Source organism: Neovison vison, chromosome 4 (assembly GCF_020171115.1).
Source record: "Neovison vison isolate M4711 chromosome 4, ASM_NN_V1, whole genome shotgun sequence".
Taxonomy (NCBI): Eukaryota; Metazoa; Chordata; class Mammalia; order Carnivora; family Mustelidae; genus Neogale; species Neogale vison.
In genome coordinates, this window is record NC_058094.1 from 48859766 (window position 1) to 48883830 (window position 24065).

The 24065-nt window shown below is 35.4% G+C and overlaps 1 protein-coding gene across 1 annotated transcript in view; it reads left to right on the forward strand.

Moving 5' to 3' along the window:
* The window catches only part of CNGB3 (cyclic nucleotide gated channel subunit beta 3), a 157964-nt gene that overhangs the window by 79493 nt on the left and 54406 nt on the right, over window positions 1-24065 (forward strand). The window contains exons 7-13 of the mRNA XM_044247109.1: window positions 537-587; window positions 3397-3483; window positions 5634-5698; window positions 6539-6661; window positions 14525-14666; window positions 19115-19274; window positions 20935-21032. Coding sequence (XP_044103044.1) covers window positions 537-587; window positions 3397-3483; window positions 5634-5698; window positions 6539-6661; window positions 14525-14666; window positions 19115-19274; window positions 20935-21032 — 726 coding nt within the window. The remainder of the gene's footprint in view (window positions 1-536; window positions 588-3396; window positions 3484-5633; window positions 5699-6538; window positions 6662-14524; window positions 14667-19114; window positions 19275-20934; window positions 21033-24065) is intronic.

Here is a 24065-nt window from a genome sequence, read left to right on the forward strand (position 1 = left end):
TAGCTATGTACAGTTGCTAAACAAAGTCAACTGTCCTGAGATAGATTACCATTTAATGGAATAAACTGATTTTAAATAAATGAGCCAAGAAATACATGTGTGATTTCAAAAGACGGTAAATGCCATAAAAGAATGCTAAGTACTATGGAGGATTTCTTGGGCATGATCATGAGGAAGACGTTAGTGCCTGACTTCTTATTGGCAGTCTTAATGGAATAAGAGAAATGAGCAAAGGTCAAATTGCCTCTAATTTGCCATGGGTTAAGGAATAAATATGGTGGAAAGATGCAGAATAAAGCAATGCAGACAACTTTCTTAAGAAGCTTGAGTATGACAAACAATAGATCAATAACAAAAAGAAAACAAATGACAAGGGAGATTTTATTCTATTTAAAGAGATGAGAGGATAGAGCATATTTATTGGCTGAAGTTACAAGGAACCAGTTGAGAGAAATAAGTATACATATTTATTAAAGTGAGAAAATAATTGATGAAGCTGAGTATAATTAATATAAAATATAAATATAAAATTTCAGGTGGATTCAAATGAGTTAAAGAGACACTACAGGAGTTCTACAAAGTTTCAGGTAGGTGACTTACTGTTTCAGAATTGTTCAAATAATCCATTACCATTTTGATTTTAAGTCCCATTTATAAATTTCTTTTTTAAAAAATTTCCTTCATAGACTTTGTAACAAAGTTTATACAGATGAAGTTCTAGGCAAAGGCAAGCCTAAAGTTTTTGCTTCTCAATAATTACATGATACACTTCCATGAATGTGCAAGTGTGAAATTTAACATTTGGATCTTTATCAAGCACAACAAAATGTTAGCGGTCACATTTAAATTCTGATGAATACGTCAGTAAAGGAGTATGGAGTATACTTTGTCTTGTCCATACAGAATGCTATCCTCCAATTCATGTACCATGATGGTGCAAAAGTCTATCTAATTTTTTCTAGTCTTATTTCTTTCTTGTTCATATAAACAAAATTTTAAAAAGAAGAAGCAATTATGTCAATAACATGAAACCTTTCTTTCCTCAAATAACAGTATAATTGTATGGTTTTTTCACTCATAATTATTTATACCCAAGTACTTTATTATTTTTTATTTGTTCCTCCTAACTATGAGAAACAGACAAAGGTTTAGGAGTTATCCAAAGTTACCCAATATGTATAAGTAAACTGCAACCTCCCATTTCAAGAAAAACACTTTTGTGGCCTCAGATTTTGTATAACAATACACAGCTGGGGTTAGGTGCCAAATTGTCCCCATTGGTGATCTGTGGTGATTAAAATCTCTTTAAATTTGTTTTTATCTGCACCTAATTTTCTTTGCAAAAAAAATTGCCACATACTCAGACATATTCATAATCTACACTACTTTGATGAACTCCACAAGAGGATGACTATTCTTCTTAAGTGTCACAAAACTTATTACAAGTTCTTAATCATTTTCTTGAATTTGAATAAGTGAAAATTAACTCATATATTTAATTTGGATGTATAAATGTAAAATTTTACATTTAATTGTGGTCAATCCTTTTGAATTCCTTTAAAACATCCTGCTTCTCTAGAGCATTGTATTAGAGCTATTTTTGTGTTTCATTATTCCACTATTAGATTGTGTAGACAAACATTTTACTCATTTCAACCTCAACATGTTTTGCAAAGTGCCTTGTACAAAGTTCAGTATTGGTCAGTTCTTACTCAATTCAACTTTCTACAATTCTATGAGAAATAAATCATCTTTAACAAGTTACATGTTAATGTGTTAATATCAAACATGAGTAATGACTGCATAGATAATTCCAGTGGGCATTTGAGCAATTGGATACACAACAAGTAAAAAGACCACAATTCTGACACATTAGTTCTAATAAATTTCTTTCAAAAATTTTAAAAATATTGTTGTGATTTGAGCCAGAAAACATGGGTACTGCCGTAGCTCTAAACAAGTCAACAGTTCAATGCTCCTGATTTCTTGCTTATAAGACATTATTTTAGTAACTGCTTTGTATACCTCTTAACTTGTTACAAACTCAATATCTGTAAGGTAAAATTAATGAGGTTTCAGGATATGATGTAATTTATAAACCAATACTTTCAGTAAGGATTTGTTTTTATAATAGCCAATGCGGTTAATTCAAACTGAAAGTTTTATTTCTTTTCAATAGCATGAAGCTATTGCGAAATTCTGATATGTAATTAATTACCTCAACCTTCCCTTTTATTATGTATGGACTTACAAAAAGCTCTTAGCTGTTCCTATATGTCTTAAATACATTAAATGCTTTTAAAATGTACTCTGTTTCAAAACCATGGTTTCAAAACCAAGTAAAAACGAACGAAAATGAATAAATCAATGAAAATGAATAATTATCTTACATAGAATAATTTCTTACTGTCATCACTATAATCAAGAGGTGATGTTGCCTTTTCACAACTACCCAGGTAACAGAAAACCAGAATAAAAGTTTAAAGTTTAAATGACAAAGTTTAAAATGCTTTTTTAGTTATAATAGTACTTTCAAAAACTTCTTCTCTTGGAGTTACTGATTAATTGTAAATGGGACTGACCTTCCCTCTCCCCTCTCTGTTACGCTGCACACTATCTAATAGGTAGATTTCATAGCAGTTTATTGTTAGCAGTATCATCCCAAATGGAGAACAATAGAAAGAACTGAGGCATCTGGATGAACCACCAACAATATAATCAGCCCTGAATACAGGAGAATAGGCTGAAACATAAAATATATACAACTGCAGGGTGCCTGGGTGGCTCCATGGGTTATGCACTTAAGAGTCTGCCTTCCACTTGGTCATGATCCTGGGGTCCTGTGATCCAGCCCCACATCCAGCTGCCTGCTCAGCTGGGAACCTGCTTCTCCCTCTCCCTCTGCCTGCCACTAGCCCTGCTTGTGTGCATTGTCTCTGTCTTTTGTCAAATCAATAAATAAAATCTTTAAAATATATATATACAATTGCAGTTAATGTGCAGTGATCTCAAATAAAATCAAGAGTAGACTTGACTTTCAGTTTGAGTCCCATGTTTAAAACACCATTAAAATGTATTTTAACATTAGTAGCCATGCCATCTCTGAAGTGTGTGTGACACTCAACAAAAATTGCAGAAAATGCAGTGCCTAAAGAGAGCTCAAATGCATGAAGGTAGAAATGAAATACATTGGAAATAGTCTACAAAACAGTTTTCTTGTTTTCATGGTACAAATATACCTTTCAGGGGCACCAGGCATATTACTGAAGGCAATTTTATATTAAACAACAAATAATTCATGGTGACTGGTCAGCTTATATATACATTGATATAAATCAATCCATGTCCAAAAAAGCACATAAACACAATATGATTGTGAATGTGTTTTTCCAACAGCTGGATGTTGTATCAGTAATGCCATTTGATGTTTTCTACCTGTTCTTCGGGTTTAATCCAATATTTAGGACAAATAGGATATTAAAGGTAAGATAACTATATTTAACTTTCTTTTATAGTAATGGAAATCTTGAAATGTTTTTAAATGTCTGAAAAGTATAATATTTTTAATTTTTCCCAAACTGTCCATTTTTCTGCCCTCATCAATACTATGAATTTTTTTAAAAAGGCAAAACATCATTGTTTCTACTGATGGAAGTTGCTCTTGATTGTTTTATTCTATATCTCACAGTAGGTATTTTTATAATCTATGATAGGAATGCCTTTATATTTCTAAATGCAACTATAATAAGAAAATGAGTCTTTCATAATCTTACATAATAATCTTTCATAATTGTATTCTTTCCCATTTGTCCTTTTTCATTAGACAGTCACTGAATGCCTGGACCACAGGCAGTAAAACGAGAGATTAGGTTACTTCTAAGTTATCTTATTCATCTAAAATCCCATAATTCTAAAAAAAAAAAAAAAAAGCTGCAAACACTTTTAGTAACAAAATTATTTACGTATTTGGATACAGCTCAAATATCCACCAACAGAAAACTACTTAAACAAACTGCAGGACGTCTATATAATAGATTACTTTGTAACACAAGAAGTTAATAAATAAAAAGGACTGTTTTCTATTCATTTATACAGGAAGAACTCTAAGATAAATTGCTAATTAAACAAAGCTAGTTACAGATAGTTTATAGAACAATACTAATTTCCATATAACACAAACGGAAAAATATTCCATTTATTTATATTTACATAAACAATGGAAAATTACCAAAAATGTTTAATAAAAATGGTTAACTGAGATGGGGATGGGTGACAAGAGAGAAAATCAGAATGAATAGGGGCAGGAGTGGGAGCAAGTCTTTTTTTTTTTTATTTGACAGAATGAGATCACAAGTAAGAAGAGAGGTAGGGAGAGAGAGAGAGAGGAGGAAGCAGACTCCCCGCAGAGCAGAGACCCTGATGCGGGGCTCGATCCCAGGACCCTGGGATCATGACCTGAGCCAAAGGCAGAGGCTTTAACCCACTGAGCCACCGAGCAGCCGCAGGAGCAAGTCTTTTAAAGGCATATATTTCTTGTTTTTTAATTATGTGAAGGCATTACCTATTCAAAAAGATTCTAAGATAGAAACATTTTCTAACTCGTAGCTTCATCAGGCAGCTCAAATGAGGAGAGTGAGGAGGTAAAATTTCACGTCACTCTTTAACAATAGAAACAATAGCATATATCCAAAGACAACCTTCGTAAAAGGAACACCAAAGATTTTATAAAATTTTGGTGGTTATCTCTCTCACACATTGGGAAGACACAACACAACCTGGAGACACAGTGAAACCTGATGACAGCAAAAATAGCAGCAACCAAAAAGAAGCAGCAAATGCTCTTTGTTGGATACATACTTGTGGTTGCATACTTTGTTAAACTTAATATTCATAATTTTATTTATTCCTACAAACAAATTCATTTTAGAGATGAGGAAAATGAGGACAGGATGGAAAATGTGCATTTTATCACATATTTTTCTGACTCCAAATTCTTCACTGTAATCAGATTGGCAAATAAACCTCAAGCTGAAGGGGCTTTCCTTCCATGCCCAAGCCCATAAGAGAATAGCAACTCTGAATTAGATGCATATATACTCATTGTATCTTTTTGAACAATGTCAAAAACAGCTAACTAATACTAATATTACCAGACTTTAAATTTTATTGAAATAAATACACATATAATGCAACTTGCTTAAAAATAAAACTAGTGTTGAGCAACAGGACTTAACACGTATTTATAACTTCAATGGATTATATTATACTTTTCCTATTTTGTTTATGTCTTGAGTGTAGTACGATTTTAATTATTGTAAAATAGGGCTCTACTAGATGCTTTAAAAAGAAAAAGGGAAGAAATGTTTTTAGGCTTGCTTTTCAGTAAGCATTACAAACAAGACTAAAACTAGAGAGTCAAAATAAAATACAGCAAGAAACCCTGGGAGATTGGCACCGTTCTAAAAGGTAGGGGCCAAAGGAAAATACAACTAAACAGACCCTAGTTTGTTTGTTTTAGAGACTTATGAATGGAATTATTTTCAGTAACAAAGTTTATTTTACATAGTTTTATTTAAATAGATGTATTTAAAACTAACACACTTTTGGATTTCTTTTGTTTGTTTTCTACATAGTACACTTCATTTTTTGAGTTTAATCATCACCTAGAGTCTATAATGGACAAAGCATATATCTACAGGTAAAGTAAACTCAGTATACTTCTGGGGGTGGCAGAGAAAGTAATGGTGCAATAGTTTAGCCAGAATTTGAGAAGAATATGATCTCCCTGCCAAAGAAAACAGAAATTAATAAATAAAAATTAATTAATTAATTGAAATAAATAAAAATAAATTTTTATTTCTGCAATTGCAAATTTTGCAAATTCTACAATTGCAAATTCTGCAATTGCAGAATTTGGGCTATATAAAATAAAGGGTTATGTTCTAAAACAGACTTGAATATTTTGAAATGAGATAAAAGCATGAAAATCCTATTAGATTTTAGAAGAATACAGAACTAAAAATAGAATGTATTACCTGTTCCAGTCAGAACAAGTACAGATAAGCGTGCTCCTTCACAAGTTGACTTTGCATCTCTCTCATGACAATTCATTCTAATCCGAATTTCATTCATTTGCTCTCCTGAACTTCACTTGCACAGAGACTTCTAGTCACTATTAATCGTAGCATAAAGTCCCATGAGCTTTTCAGAGATACCCAGTTAAATCAGTCTAGAGTATTTTATGAGACTCAAAGTGGAGAGGTGACCCCTGAGGCATGTCTTTCAGGGGGTTGATTCATACCATCTGTGAAAAGAGAGGAAGGTTTTTTTTTTTTACGCTCTGTCAGTCTCAGTCAAGACACTGCAGTTAGAAAACATGCAATGGCACCATCATTTTATACTGTACTAATGAGAGTTAACAGTTCACAAATTTAAAGCAAGGAGATTCCATGGAGACTTTAAGGAAAAGAAAATGTTAAAATAGGCTGTATTCCAGGAACAACATGAGCCCTTACTTTGCATTTATTCTCCTTGGCAGAGTCATTCGAACAACTGGATACTTGCTGTTTACTCTGCACATTAATGCCTGTATTTATTACTGGGCTTCTGACTATGAAGGAATTGGAACTACTAATTGGGTGTATAATGGCGAAGGAAATAAGTAAGTTTTAATTTGAAGGAAACAATTTTATGGATTCTTCTTAACTTTTCTATTTCAGTGTATGTGTTTTCCTAAGCCAGTGTTTTTGGGAAGCTATAAATCACAACCCATTAATGGCCAGTAAAAAGTTTTTAGATCAGTTTACTTTTAAGCGAAAGAGAGTAAAGTAGAAGAGAATAGAATAGAAATTATCAGTCTGTCATACCTAATAGATGTGTGTGTGTATGTTTGTGCATGTGTGTATCCTGGATTGACTTGAGAAATGCATGGATTATGCATACCTGGATTATGATCAAAAAAGTTTGAAAGCCTCTGTTTTAGACAACTGAGTGGTAAGGTAACTTTTTTTTTTTTTTAAGATTTTGTTTATCTATTTGACAGACAGAGATTACAAGTAGGCAGAGAGGCAGGCAGAGAAAGAGGAGGGAGCAGGCTCCCCATGGAGCAGAGAGCCCAATACGGGGCTTAATCTCAGGACCCTGGGATCATGACCTGAGCTGAAGTCAGAGACTTTAAACCACTGAGCCACCCAGGTGCCCTGGTAAGGTAACTTTTAACAACTTCAATGCTGATTGTTAGTAATGAACAATGTTAATTATTTGGAGGGCAGGTGCAGTAGCTAATTAGTTTACCACTGAAGGGTTTTATGGGTTTATGAGTCAGCTATAACCACTAACTCAATTAAACACTTACAGAGTAACAAGGATCATAAATTAAACTTGACAATTAGATATGCAAGTATCACAGGAATAAAAGAAATTACTTGAAAATCTTAGGACAGTAGAATTATGATTCAATAGTAACAGCTGGGTTATCTAATAGTGAGATTTCCTTTTGGTAGATACAGGGGTCTGGCATAAAATTAACTCTCCTAAATTTATGTTCCAATGAAATGACATTCAGCATATTATAAGGCAATGTCCTTAATGGAAAAGGGCAGGTCCCAGCATGACTTTGAAGAGCAACTCACAGCAGCCTTGGGAAGGAAAGCAATTATAGGATAGAGCAAAGAGAGTGAAAATACCTCACAAAATTACACACTACCTAGAGTGAGCGGGATATGTGTGAGAGATTATAACAATAGTCTTTGAACTTTTAATCAGAATTGATTTTAGAAATTTGAAGTCAGAAGACCCACTGATTAGGAAAACGTACACATATACATACACACACACAGAATAACTATCCCTGGAAAGTTTATAATCAAATCTATTAGTAATTCCATTTAGAATATGTAGTTTTTAAATATTTTTTTTATTTATTTATTTCTCAGAGAGAGAGAGAGGCAGAGGCAAGCAGAGGGAGAAGCAGGCTCCCTGCTGAGCAAGAAGCCCAATGTGGGACTTGATCCTAGCACCCTGGGATCATGACATGAGCTGAAGGCAGACACTTAATCAACTGAGCATTTTTATATATTTTTTTAAAATATTTTACTTATTTATTTGACAGAGAGAGATGATAAGTAGACAAAGAAGCAGGCAGAGAGAGAGGGGGGAAGCAGGCTCCCTGCTGAGCAGAGACCACCCCCTACCCCATGCGGGGCTTGATCCCAGGACCCTGTGATCATGGAGCCAAAAGTAAAGGCTTAACCCACTGAGCCATCCCAGCCACCCCCTTAACCTGATTTTTTTTTATTTATTTTTTATTTTCAGCATAACAGTATTCATTATTTTTGCCCCACACCCAGTGCTCCATGCAATCCGTGCCCTCTATAATACCCACCACCTGGTACCCCAACCTCCCACCCCCTGCCCCTTCAAAACCCTCAGATTGTTTTTCAGAGTCCATAGTCTCTCATGGTTCACCTCCACTTCCAATTTCCCCCAACTCCCTTCTCCTCTCTAACCCCCCATGTCCTCCATGCTATTTGTTATGCTCCACAAATAAGTGAAACCATATGATAATTGACTCTCTCTGCTTGACTTATTTCACTCAGCATAGCCGTCAGGGAGATTCAAATTAAAACTACATTGAGATATCACCTTACACCAGTTAGAATGGCCAAAATTAGCAAGACAGGAAATAACATGTGTTGGAGGGGATGTGGAGAAAGGGGAACCCTCTTCCACTGTTGGCGGGAATGCAAATTGGTGCAGCCTCTTTGGAGAACAGTGTGGATGGAGATTCCTCAAGAAATTAAAAATAGAACTTCCCTATGACCCTGTCTTTGCACTCCTCGGTATTTACCCCAAAGATACAGATGTAGTGAAAAGAAGGGCCATCTGTACCCCAATGTTTATAGCAACAATGGCCACGGTCGCCAAACTGTGGAAAGAACCAAGAGGCCCTTCAACGGACGAATGGATAAGGAAGATGTGGTCCATATACACTATGGAGTATTATGCCTCCATCAGAAAGGACGAATACCCAACTTTTGTAGCAACATGGACGGGACTGGAAGAGATTTTTATATATTTTTAAGATAATTTTCTTTTGACAGTTATTAATATACTTACTATTCCTCAAAGTTTTTAGACACCACCTTCTATTACTATGCCCCTTCTATTACTTCATATTACTGTGACCTCATAATCCCAATGCATTTTTTACTTAGCTTTTTTGATGATGTCTGATGACCTATAAAGTGAAGGTTGCTTATAAAGTCACTGGACTTACATACTTTGCCCTCATTAGAATTAGGCAGCAAATTGTGGGTCATAAGAAAAGTATTGTGAACATTTTAAAAAAGAGTCAAATTTAATACCATTCCATTAATCCTTACCACAATAACTTACCTATTCATTTTAATAGAAGTCAAAGAGTCATTTCATTTATATTGAATAGGCATCCTTCATTCAACTGCAAAACATGATAAAGAAGAAGAGGGTTTAGCTCAAAAGAAAAAAATACATAGTTAAGGTTATTTTGTACCCCAAAATATCCCCAGTATAACTTTGTTCTTTGTCCATATGTACCACAGTTTACTTATTTATGGGCCTAAATTTCCCAGTGTCCAGAAATGTCTTAACCAAAAAAAAAAAAAAAAAAAGAGTTTAAAAATAAACAAAAAAAAGTTAAAAAAAAAAAAACAAGCAAAGCTGTCATGGGAATCATGGCTTTAGACAGGGTGATGAAGGAATCAAAATTACTATGCCTTATGCTGAGGAAATTTAGGAAGACTTACCTCCCTTCATTCTACACATGAAAAAAATGAGACCAAGGTAGATGAAGGTATTTTTTCACGGTTTCCTATACTTCAGGTCAGACACTAGCAAAAGGAAAGGAAAGGAAAGGAAAGGGTAGGGTATGGGGGAAGGGGAGGGGAGGGAGGGAAGGGAAGGGTAAATAATATACTTAATATTTGTACTTTTATTGTATTTTCAAAATTTAAAAATGACTCTATACAAATATTGAACTGTGGTTAATATATTTGTTCTGAAGCACTGTATTTAGAAGGAAGTGCTTACTGTCTGCAAATCACTTTGAAATGCATCCAAAAACTAAGATGGAAAAGAAAAGAAAATGGATTGCTGAATGGAAAATTGGAGGGATATGTGACAAAGTAGGTAGAGTAAGATGTTTATAGTGGGATCTAAGTATTCACTATAAAAGGTGGGAGTTCACTATAAATTCTTTCAATTCTTTTGAAAGGGAAGGGAAAAGAAAGAAAAAGGGAGGGAGGGAGAAAGAAAAGTCTTTACCCTAGACACTATCCACCCTTTGGATGTAACAAAACACCAGAACAGCAATGAGTTCAGTGGACCAGAAGGGAGATGAAAGCCATCTGGCAGCACAACAGGGAAGAGTCTGCAAGTGGATTCCACAGATGTGCTCACAGATGCAGTCTTCCTGTGTTCTTATTTCAGTAAGTCTAGGTGTGCATAACCATTCACTTATTCTTTCATATCATTCAACAAATATTATTAAACTCTTATTATGCTAAGTCCATAAATACTTTTGTGGAACTTACCTTCTAGTGAGACCATTCTCCCTCATACCCAGTACATCCAGTGATAAATTTATAGAAATGTGGGACTGAGGTGGATAGCAGTAGTTTAGAAGGTCCACTCACAAAGTATTAAATTAGATACTTTTAAAAGTTACATGTTCCACTGTACATCCACCACAGAGGCTAAAAATTAAAAAGACTGAAAATGTCATGTGTGAGGGTAAGAACAAGAAACAACTGAAATGCTCATATATTGTTGAAGAGAATGCAAAGTAACAACCATTTTAGGAAAAGATCTGACAGTTTCTTTTACAATTAAACGTACAACTTACATGTTGTATGTAAGCAATAAATCTCTAGATTCTACCCCTGAAACTAACGTTATGCTGAATGTTAACTAACTGGAATTCAAACAAAAACTTGAAAAAAATGTACCTTACAAACAAAAATTCAAGCCTAAATATTTACTCGAGAAAAATTAAAATGTGTCCATTATAAACTTATATAAGTACATTGAAGAATGTTTACTCATAACAACCAAGAACTTAAGACAGCCTAGGTGTTCATACATAGGAGAATAAACAAACTGTGCTATATTTGTGCAATGGATTCTACTCAGCAATGAAAAAGCAAAAAGTGTTTTTACATACAACATGAATAAATTTCAAAATCATTATTCTGAGTGAAATACATCTTGCAGAAAAGTGTACATATGGTATGATTTCATTTATGTGGAATTCTAAAACAGGCAAAACTCATCTCTGGTCGAAAACATTAGAAGAGTGGTGACCTCCGGGAAAAGAATGACAGAACTTTCTAGAGATATGGAAATGTTCTCTATCTAGATAAGTGTTTGCGCTACACAGAAATATATATTTGTCAAAATTCATCAAATAATATACTCAATATTTGTGCTTTTATTGTATTTTCAAAATTTAAAAATGACTCTATACAAATATTGAACTGTGGTTAATATATTTGTTCTGAAGCACTGTATTTAGAAGGAAGTGCTTACTGTCTGCAAATCACTTTGAAATGCATCCAAAAAATAAGATGGAAAAGAAAAGAAAATGGATTGCTGAATGGAAAATTGGAGGGATATATGACAAAGTAGGTAGAGTAAGATGTTTATAGTGGGATCTAAGTATTCACTAAAAAAGGTGGGAGTTCACTATAAAATTCTTTCAATTCTTCTGTTTGAAAGAGCTTATAAAAAATGTTGGAGGGGGGTTTCATGTCATGTTTGTTTCACAGAAGAATTTCTATTTTCACACTAAATGTTTTTTATGGTTTTAAGTCAAATTCTGCCTTACTGCTCTAACTTGGAACTGTATGTATACAGCCTATTAGATACTTCATGTATTAAATCAGCCAGACAGAATCTCCTTGAAAAGATCTATCTTCCTGCCATGTTAATATTAGAGGTGGACACACTTGACTAATTAAGCTAATCCTAGAAAAATCAATAAGGTGCCATCTAATTAAATTACAAATCTTACCTCTGGTTGTGCATGTCTGAGTATACGAGACATGACTGAGAAAAGATCCAAAAATAAACCTCAAAGCATTAGGGCAGAAAACTTCCAATTAACATAGCAGAATATTTGTGAAAAAATAATGAATACTGTTTTTCTGAAAATAAATAAATTGGAAAAAAAATGAAAAAAAAATAATAGTTCAAGGCTAACATTTCAGATTCAAAATATCAATGTCTATATTTCACATTTGATTCTTTTCTAACATCCATAAATAAGAAAGTGAAAGTAATTCGTATTTATTCCTGATAACACTGTAGTGACTTTGAAGGGGACAGTAATCCCAACATTTGTAATGGAGTTGGCCATATAGAGAGAGAATCTAGACACTGTCCCACTCTTGGGTAGTATTGGGTTCAATATATTTCCTTAATTTAAAGAGATCCACAAGTCCTAGGCCTGTGACCAAACAAAATCAGTAATAGGAAATTATAAATTGAAATTTTAAAAATTAAAATGCAATCTATAATATTAATTCCATACTTCTTCAAGGTGGTTCTCTTTGACATCCAGTTCACTATAATGTTAGCAAGTCCAAAGAAATCTGCTAGAAAAAATTAGAGTGGTAATATTTTTATTCTCTTGGCACAGTGGTTTCAAATCTTCCCAAAGAGTTAATTATTTTTCTGTTACTACATCTGCCAGGTTTAAAAAAAAAAAGAAAGAAAGAAAGAAACTCATGTCCTTCAAAAGGTATTGAATTTCAAAATAAGTGATTTCTTTCTAGACCTGCTTTTGAATATTGACTTTAACTGCAGTTTGATTCTTTGCAAAACTCCAACTCCCTACTGTTTAAAAATCTGAAAACTATAAACTTTTTCACAAGAAAAAGACCACCCTCATTCAAAGACTAATACACAATTACTTGAAGTGCAAATATTTACGTGGCATACGTAATAAAAGAAATAAAAGCCAAACTAGGACCAGAATTCTGTAAAAAATACTGCTTTTCTGTGTCTACCCTAGAAACTAGAACTGCTAGTTGGAATCCACAAAATCCAGTGCCTCCTGCAGCAATATATGGAGATGTGTATAAATAGCAAATTTTTCTTCAAGGACTCGGTGGGAATAGCTGATTCCGTCCATGTTATCAGAGCTATATGAAATATGTCAAGTACTGTACCTAATGCACAAAAATTATAATAAATGTACAATGAGGTTGTAATACCAACTTTCATTCCTACCTTACTACAGACTCTATGAAACCCTTAGCCAAATGTAGCTAAGTCAATCTTATAAGTTCTGTCCTAATCTTTAACGCATTCTTTTCTGCTGCCTTGATTTCTGATTCTCTTCCTATCTGGGCTATATTGATCCCAGTTTCTCCACTTGTAATTGTTTAAGTACAGAATCTTAATCAAGTATATTGTTATTATACCTGATTTTCTTCAATACTGAATTTCTAGATGAATTACATATTATACCTAAGAAAAATTTCCCTTTCAATATTGAGGTCAGTATGCCTCTATTTCTGTTATGGTTATATATTCAATAATTTAAGAAGTATGGGTAGAAAAGAGAGAGGAGGAATATATCTGCTCTATTTTCTATCAGTAAAAACAAGTGTATCTAAACTATAAAGCCTCTCCAATCTTTATAAATATCCTCGAGCTCATAAATCACTAGTGTGGTAGTTTAAAGATGCCCTCAAATTCTTTGCTGCTCCTCTCATTGTAAGGATTCTGTAAAAAGTACTGCTGTCCTTTCCCTCAACTCTGTAACAAAAGATTAAGACATTATGGAACTTCTAAGTTATAAGAAAACTTATAGCTACTGAGCTGCCATGTAAGAGCCACCATGTAAGAAGTCCATCTACCCTGAGACTGCCATGCTATGAGGAAGTTCAAGCTGGTTGTACTGAGAGGCTGCTTGAAGAGAGGATAGCCAGACAGACCCATCCATCCTAAGCTCAGAAATGGCTCAGAAATGTGAGAGAAGAAAACACCTAGGGCATTCCAAACAAACACAATGTGTAAAACAGAGGAACTCAGTCAACAGTTAGAATCAAGGCCCCAGGCATTTGGCCTCAATAAGTCTGCCCAGCTATCTCTAGTCATTAAAGTCACCCCAGCTGAGGGTCTACTCATCATGGAGCATTAATGAACCATCTCTGTTGGGTTTTACACAAATATCCAACCCACAAATTTATAAGTCCTAATAAAATAGTTGTTTCATAACAGTAAATTTTGGGGTGTTTTTTTGCAGCAAGGGATAAGCAGAACACTAGTTAACACCCTCCATTGGGACTAATTATTTAGCCATTTCATAATATTTATCAAGAAGTTTGTTAATAACATGGTATTTGCTAATGTTTCCTATAGAAAGAAAACCATGATTAAGAGGAAATGTGTTATAACTTAGGAGTGATCTATACTCCCAAGCATAGTGGTCTTTTAATGTAATAATAAAAAGCAAAATATATATGTTTTCTTTTCACAGGTATCTGAGGTGTTATTACTGGGCTGTTCGAACTTTAATTACCATCGGGGGCCTTCCAGAACCACAAACATCATTTGAAATAGCTTTTCAACTGTTGAATTTTTTTTCTGGAGTTTTTGTGTTCTCCAGCTTAATTGGTCAGGTAAATAGAGATGTGAATCCCTAGATACATAATGGTACAATTTTTGAAAATCTAATAAATCTTTATAATTTTACAAAAGAAAAATCAAAATCCATCTAGTGATTTCTTTATTTTTACTAATGTTTATCTATTTTAATGAATTGGAGGAAGATGTGAATGAGCCAACACTGCCTTTCAATTTTTAAACTGTTTTATTTCTCAGAAGACCTATCCACAATGAATGCCATGTTAGACTCAGAGAAAATCAAGTTTCTAGATTGACTTCTTGGAATTTCCTGAAAAACTTTAAAATCTCCCTTCTTTAATTAAACTTCAAGTATTGTCATACAGTCCCTAGATTAAAATCAACTTCAGAGGTTACTTAAACCAGAGGCTACTAAATGCCATCTAAATATATTTAATTAATAAGCCATTGGCTCATAAATGCTTACTAAAACATCTCTTTGTCCTTATTCTCAAGGAATCACAGTCTGGTAAGACTGTGACAATTGCAAAGAACTATTGCAAGATAGTTGACATTTACAGGGCATAGAGTCCAATATCTTTGTGGACTCCAAGATTTACAAGAAATAAAAACCTGAAGAGCATAGCATTATTAGAAGATATACTTCCTTAGGAGGTACTTCATATACCATATGTTTGAGAACAAAGAGTCATGTTGAGATTCGTATCCTGGGTAGAGTTAGGCAAAATCACAAAATGACTATCATCACTAGATACATCATTAGTTCTTACCACACTCACTGTGGTATGAAAAAGTACCATGCTTTAACAAAATTTAGCAATAAAAACTATTTTTATAACATTTGAGGCTGACCACAATAGTCAAAACTCAACTCCTACACCCATGAATATCAGGGTCTGCTATCCATGGTAAGTACAAAAAGAAAGTTTGAAATCTCTGTATTAGTTCAGGATAGGGAAGTTTCCCAGAAGAATGTATTTGCAACATCTTAAAAAAAAAACAGATAGGATCCAGTAGTTATAGACAGGTAGTCCAATCAATCAGAAACAGTGTGAAAGATGGCAATGATAAAATACAAGCATGTTTGAGGAAATAGAGTACAGAATGACCAGAGTGAATGATGCTTATAAGTAGGTTAGAGATGTACCTAAGGACAAAATATTTTAAGGTCTCCAAATATTGAAGATACTGAACTTTATCTTAGCAGAAATAGGAAGTTAGCCAATGGGACATTTTGAACAAATGAGAGATTCAGGAAGATTAATCAAAATATAATATGAATTGGAAGATATGATACTGTTTTTAAAAGTAGGTTTAATTCCAGACTGTTGGGAGGGTTTTTTTGGGCAACCATCTTGGGGGAAGCTCATTATGGGAGTCAGATAAATGATGTGAAATAAAGAAATTACATTTTTATTGCAAAAAAAGAAAGTGGGTTTTATTATGGGGTGCATGGGTAGCTCAGTTGGTTGAGCGTCCAACTTTTGATTTTGGTTGGGATCATGATCTCAAGGTCCTGATCTCAGAGTCATGGGATCAAGCTCCACACTGGGGCTGGAGATTCTCTATTTTTCTCCCTCTGACCATCCCCACCACTTTCTCTCTCTCTCTCTCTCTCTCTCTCTCTCTCTCTTTCTTTCTCTCTCTCTCAGGCACAAATAAATAAATCTTTAAAAAATAAAGTATGTTTTATTATTATTTATGTATGTTGAGGCCAACAAATCAGGAGACAACTGACCTTGAACAGATAGTTTGTTATACAAACAGACCCAAAAAAGAAAGGTCACAATATGCCAAAGGGCCACGTTGGGAAGCACCAGGGAAGGAACAGGTGAAGCAGGGTAAGCAGATTTAGGATTGGCTAGTTTGGAGAATTTTCACAGGTTCTGGGGAGTAGAGGCTCTGTCTGGTTGGCTGGTACTTGGCTGTGGGGTAATTAGATGGATCAAGTGAATAGTAGCCTGGAATATGAGAGTCCAATAAAGAAGACTGTTGGGAGTATAGCCTCCTATTGGTTACTTTGTCTATGAAAGGTGCACTCCCAGTGAAGTTGTTTGCTGTCTCTAGGAATTAGCTAACTCTGGGAGAGATAGTACCAGATATCAAAGCATCAAAATACAGAAAATTTTAAAATATGGTTAGAAAGATAAATAGGGATATGGGTAACTCAAGGCTGAACATGGTGACAGAGTGGAGAGAGAGATTGTAAAGGAAACTCTAGAAAATATTTAGGTTTGGGAAAAACACATAAGCAGTTAAAAACTGTAAGTATAAAATATCATCATCTTAATGGCTTAATCATTACATTGACAATGATTGGAAATGAAAAGCTGGCTTAAAGAGAAATGCAATTAATTTGAACATAAATAACAGAAATCTTAATATTCCATAGTTTCTCATAAAATCTGTGTGAGGTAGTCATATCCCCTGCTGTCTTACTTTTATACATGAAGCAACTCTGGTTTAAAGAGATTAAAAGGCATCCCTAATTACCACATGTAATTCACAGTTGTATTGATAAAGCCATATAATATTGTTAGTAATAGTAAAATTTTAACATGTATTTAACACTTACTATGTCCAAGGCAATGTCTATAAAATTAAAAAATTGTATCTTGCTCCTATTAAATTTTCTTGCTACTCTGAATATGGTCTTTGGACTAAGAGCAGAAGAGCCACTTGGAAAATTTAGATTTCAGACCTCACCCCAGAACTAGGAAGTCAGAATCTGCAATTTAACAAGATCTTCAGGTGATTTATATACACATGAAAGCTTGAAAAGTGTTACTTTACACACCACACCACATCTTCCTCTACATTGAATTTGAGGTTCCAACAGGAACAGAAAGAAATATCAAGCCACTGAAAATGTAGTACTAGAGTCTCCCCCCACCACCACAAAAAAGAGTGAGAAAGGAGATACAGATTTGTGTCTTAAGCTCTCATAGTAAATACAAGATGCTGAGGAAAACAGTTAAAAACAAAAAGGGACTGGGACACAATCTCCATGTATTCAAAATTCCCACATATAACCACACCAAGTACTACACCCTGAACCTGATGATGACATTTTAACTACAGTATCCTATTCTCTGATACAACTCATAGAGACTAACATTTTCTCCTCCTAATCTGGAACACATCATGGAATGCATGTCTTCTTACCAATGCTATCAAAACCCAAGGCTGCTGAAGGATAGTGCATAAACCATTCAGATTACTGTCACTATAATTTCTGTGTCCTCAACATTGATCAATAATGCTCTTAATTATCCTTGGCTTCCAATTTAAAACTCTATTAAATCTCCAAACCCAGCCACTAATACTCTAATTCTCATGGCCTTTGGTGACTTGGTAATGTGTTCCATCTGTCAAGAATGGCTTGTAAAAAGGAGGTCTAGTAACTGAGGTTGTGAAGGGTATTTAGAATAGCGCCAAGGAGTAAGTCAGGGACTGAAATAGATGTATCCAGTTGGACTCTGCATAACTCCTCAGCAAATACTTTTGATAAGAAGAAAAATCCATTGACTCTAGAAATATAAACTGAGGAAGGCACCAAAATAAAAGAGCCATTTGAAGTAGACCTCAAAAGAATGAGTAGTTTTTCGACAAGCAGAAAAGGTTCAGCTACTAGAATGAACGAGCAAAGTCTCAAGAATGTAAAAGTGAGACCCTGGTTTTCCTCCGTATTATAAACCCACAGTCAAAGCAAATTTACAACCACTTGCTTCCCTCTATGTGAGAGGAAGAGTCAAGCTATATATCTTTTTTGTGCTGAGACCTTAAAGATCAGCTTTTAACCTAGAGTGGGTTTTTATGGCTGAGTTATAAACATCCAAGAATGAAAACCTGACAGTTCCTTAAGTATTGTCACAGCAGTAGATGATGCTTCAGTAATTTCAGCACATTTCAACTTCTGCTGAATACTGTGCCTTAAGCATGATGAGATTTGATTTTATCTGTCTAAACAACACAAAGGGAAGTACAGAGGTTGCAATTTCATGATGAATTGAGTCCATAAAGCCAGACACACTGGATAATCTATGAAGGATGCTTTCAAAGTGAGACTCACAAAAGTGGACTAGACATTGTAACAGGAAATTGCTCAACTTTCTTTGTGTATACCTTGAATAAGCACAAACTGTATAATTTTTAAAATACCAACTAGCATCTTTGAAGTAATATACAGGTTTGCAAAGAATATTGGGTGCAGTCACATGCATTATGTGACTGAATCTTCATGAAAACTTCACATGGTAAGTAAGACAGGTCCTATTGTTGTCCTTATGGGGTCAGAGGGAGGATATGATTCGCCCAATGTTTTATATAAATGGTTGAAATTAAGATTCAATATCAGTGTGTTAAAAATCAAGTAGTGCATTGGAGTGGGATATATCTCATAAAAACTCATAATTCAACTGGGCTTTTAGTAACTCTTGCAGTTCCTCTGCCAGGTGTGAAATGACCGTATTTGTGGTTTTAGATGCAAGATGTAATTGGGGCAGCTACAGCCAATCAGAACTACTTCCGAATCAGCATGGATCAGACTATTTCCTACATGAACACTTATTCCATTCCTAAGACTGTGCAGAATCGAGTTCGGACTTGGTACGAATATACATGGGACTCTCAAAGAATGCTAGGTAAGCAAGGCAAATTACCAATTAAATCCCTGTGTAGCATGTCCCTGTAATGCAAGTTCTATAAGTTAGAAGCAGAAAGTAATTGGATTTGAGCAAAAGACTGGAAAACAACCAAATGATCTTTAGAGTATTAGTTTAATACCATGAGATTTTCTTTCACATATCCAAACATAACTTACTAGTTATGCAAATGCTGAAAAAGCTATTCCTGAGGATGTTTCAAGTGAGGAAGAACAGCAAAAGAAGCACTAACAGGTTCCTTCCTTCTCTCTAACTGTAGATACTGCTCCAACTCCTTGGTTTAGGAAGAAACTAAATACAAACAGTCCTTGGAAACAAGGAGTTATGTTTTTATAGAAAGGATATTCATATTTAGAATCAATATTGGAATCAAAATAAGGATATATCAATTCTTTTTTTTTCTAAATGGTTGTAAGGAAACATCAAAAATAATCAATTCTCAGAAATTTGTACCATACTAGAGACTAAGAGTGGACGGATTTGTTTATGGAACATTTTATCAGCCTGAAGGCCCATCATTAAATTCACATACAGAAAAATCATTAATGTATTTGCATTCTTCATTGAGTTAATAAGAAAGTAAATAACAATAATTTGAATTTACTCAGCACATCTTTTTTTATTGAATTTTTTAAAGATTTTATTTATTTGACAAAGAGAGACACAGTGAGAAAGGGAACACAAGCAAGGGGAAGTGAGAGAGGGAGAAACAGGTTTCCCACTGAGCAAAGAGCCTGACGTGGGACTCAATACCAGGACCCCGGGATTACGACCCAAGCTGAAGGCAGACGCCTAATGACTAAGCTACCCAGGCACCCCAGCACAGTTCCTTTTAGATTTCATTCCCAGATGAGCCATCTACCAGTTATGCATAATTGAACAAGTCACTTACAATCTCTCTGAATCTTGGTTCTTTTTGTTTTTTTGTTTGTTTCTTTTTTCTGCAAAGCAGGAATGAGAACACTTACCCTTACGGTTGTCACAAGGGTCAAATAAGATAGTGACCGAGCTCAGTGAGCTTTCAAATGGCCCATGGTACTCATTATAACTTGCCATCCTCAGGATTTTAGAGCTGGAATCTACAGAATCAAGACAAAAACGAGATCCTTTTTCCATTAGGTTGCTCACTAGCCATGTCCAATAATCACTAAACTTTACATCTTAAGTTTCAGTAACCACAGTGTCCTAAAACTATTCAGAACTATTATGTCATCAATAGTTAAAATACTTCTTGGGACGCCTGGGTGGCTCAGTTGGTTGGACGACTGCCTTCGGCTCAGGGCGTGATCCTGGAGTCCCGGGATCGAGTCCCACATCGGGCTCCCAGCTCCATGGGGAGTCTGCTTCGCTCTCTGACCTTCTCCTCGCTCATTCTCTCTCTCACTGTCTCTCTCTCTCAAATAAATAAATAAAATCTTTAAAAAAAAATAGTTAAAATACTTCTTTTCTCCATGAAAGTGATAGTGTGATTGTGATACATATGTATGTCCAATAGAAGTAATAAAAGTATAGAATTTGATGCAGCTATTTATAAAAAGAGTTGGCACTTTATTTCCTTAATTTTCAAAATTTCTCTGATACTTACGTGATTTTTTATTAATTGTTCTGCTTGTGGGTTTCTGTATTTGTCTTTGTGAAGATGAGTCTGATCTGCTCTGCACCCTGCCCCTCACCATGCAGTTAGCCCTCACCGTGGATGTGAACCTCAGCATCATCAGCAAAGTCGAGTTGTTCAAGGCGAGTGCTTTTACAATGAATACGAAAACACCGTATCAATTTCTCCATAAAGTCAAAGCTCTTGCTGTATATGGCATTTATTATTTTTATTGCCTTATGCTTTAACAAAATCAACAGTCTAGAATTTATGTGGAGTTAGATTCAAATAATCTGTGGGTCTGTCTTCAACAGATGACTTATTCTTTAGAAGCCACTCTCTCCTAATTGGTGTCAGAAAAGAGCTCTTCAGGCTGTTCTTGAATTAATTTAAATACAATTAAACTCTGTCTTTGCTACTATGCATGCCATTTCCCATTTATGAATGTACCTTGACAATGCATGACAAACCCCAAATTAGCTCTGGATTGGCCTGACGTTCAGAGAATTGTGCCTAACCATGTCTTCTATTACTAATGTTTTGGATTTAGATTTTTTAGATGGCCAAATTCAAATTGGCAGGCTTTTTAAAGATTTTATTTATTTATTTGACAGAGAGAGAGATCATAAGTAGGCAAAGAGGCAGGCAGAGAGAGAGGGAAAGAGGGGGAAGCAGGCTCCCCACTGAGCAGAGAGCCCGATGCAGAGCTCTGTTCCAGGACCCTGAGATCATGACCGGAGCCGAAGGCAGAGGCTTAACCCAGTGAGCCACCCAGGTGCCCCTAGAGACTTTTTTTTTCTTTTTTTGGTAGAAAATAGTGCATGACAGAAATTTTTACTTTTGGATGTTTTTAATTTTACCATCCTCACCTCTTCTTATTGCATTGTACTGCATATAAGCGTTTCTCGTTAACATTTAATTCTGCCTGTAATGTTCACTGATTCATCTATTCAATTATCTGTTCATTCTGTTCATTCAATGGCATTTATTAAGTTCTTACTATGTTTCAGGCATCATTTTAGCCACTGGGAATACAACAGTTGAAAACAAATACTTGCACACATAAAGCTTAAATCGCAAAAGAAGGGAATTAAAAAATAAATATGAAATATGTTTGGAGGTGATAATGCTATGAACAAAATTGAACAGGCTAAGGAAAATGAGAATGGTACCGGTCAAAAAAGGCTGCTCTCATGAAATGCAACTGAGTATTTAAGCAAAAGACTGCAAGAGGCAAGGAAGTGAGGCGTGCAGATACTGGGGAAGGGAAGGAAGAGATGGACAGAAGGACAATACTATAGGAAGACAGACAAAATGAGGCCCTGAGTCAGGAGCATCCTAAAGAAGCCAGAATAGCTGAAGCAAAGGTAGAGTGATAGGAAGCAAAATAGTCAGAAGACGGTAAAAGAAAGGGAGTCTAGGGCATCAAGGTGGCTCAGTAAGCTGAGCTTCCAACTCTTGATTTCAGCTCAGGTCTTAATCACAGGGTGTTGGGATCAAGACCTATGTCAGGCTCTATGCTTAACATGAAGTCTGCTTGCTCCTTTCCTTCCCCGCCTGTCCCTACTCCTCTCACACACATGCTCGCGTGTGCTCTCTCTCTCAAATAAATTGGAAGGAAGGAAGGAAGGAAGGAAAAGAAAGAAAGATAGGAAGGAAGGAAGGAAGGAAGGAAGGAAGAAAGAAGGAAAGAGAGAGAAAGGGAAGCTGGGACACCTGGGTGGCTCAGTCAGTTAAGTGTCTAACTCTTGATATCAGCTCTAGTCTTGATCTCAGGGTTGTGAGTTCAAGCACCCTACTGAGCTCCATGCTGGGCATGGAGCCTACTTAAAGGAAGGAAAGAAAGAAGGAAAGAATCAAAGAAGGAAGGAAGGAAGGGAGGGAGGGAGGGAGGGAGGGAGCCAGGCAGTGGGGGGCAAATAAAGGAGGACCTTAGAGGCTCTAGGATAAACCCGGATTGTACTGTGACAGGCAAATGCCAGTGAAGAATTAAGCAGATGACTATTTAAGATCAGTTTGAAGGGATCATCTCACCTATAATGTGGAGAATAGACTGAGGAAACAAAAGTGAACAGTGAGGAGATCAAATAGTGGTTACTGCAACGATGCATAGAAGAGATGATCATGACCAGACCCAGAGTAGTAAGAGCAGAGTTGTTAAGAAGTAGCCAAATATTGGATATATTTTTTTATATATAACATATAGTGTTTTATTAGTTTCAGGCATACAATATAGTGATTCAACACACCCATACATCACTTGCCACTCACCATGACAAGTGTATGCCTTAATTCCCACCCTTATTATACTTTTGATTACAGCCATCCTAGTGGGTGAAAAGTGGTATCTCATTATGGTTTTGATTTGCCTTTTTTTTAATTAAATTTTTATTTACTTTTTAATTTCTTTTCAGTGTTCCAGAATTCCTTGTTTATGCACCACACCCACTGCTCCATGCAATACATGTCCTCCACAATACCCACCACCAGGCTCACCCAACCTCCCACCCCTGCTCCCCTCCAAAACCCTCAGTTAATTTCTCAGAGTCCACAGTCTCTCATGATTCATCTCCCCCAATACTGGATATATTTAAAGAAAGGGGCCAAAGTTTTTGCTGTTGCTTATATGAAGAGAGAGAGAAAAAGAGAGAGAGAAAGGAATCAAAGCTGACTCCATGCATTTAAGCCTGAGGAACAGGAAGAACAAAGATACCATTTGCAAAATAAGAAGTTTTTAAGTTTAGGGTGAGGGGGAGAGAAACAGACTATTTGGGGATATGCTCATTTGAAGTGGGAGTTAGACCTCCAGATGAAATGTCATGTAGGCAGTTTGATGAATAAATCTAAGTTCAGGGGAGATGTCCAAGCTGGAGTAATAAATTTGGGCATATTAACACATTGATGTATTTTAAGCCATGAGACTAGATGTGATCCTCTAAGATGAAAGTGAAGACAGCAAAAAAGATGTAATCCAGACAGAAATCTATGTCTTGAAAATACATAACCAACACCATTGGGGACAGTATGAAGAAGCAGAAGCGGTATGGTAAAATGGTTGGGCAGAGTAACTTTCAGTGTTAGGTTCACCCCTGGCTCCATAGGATACCAGTGTTAGGTCAGTATTCTAGGACTCTTTTCTTGATATAACCAGATTTTCTTTTTAAGATTTTATTTCT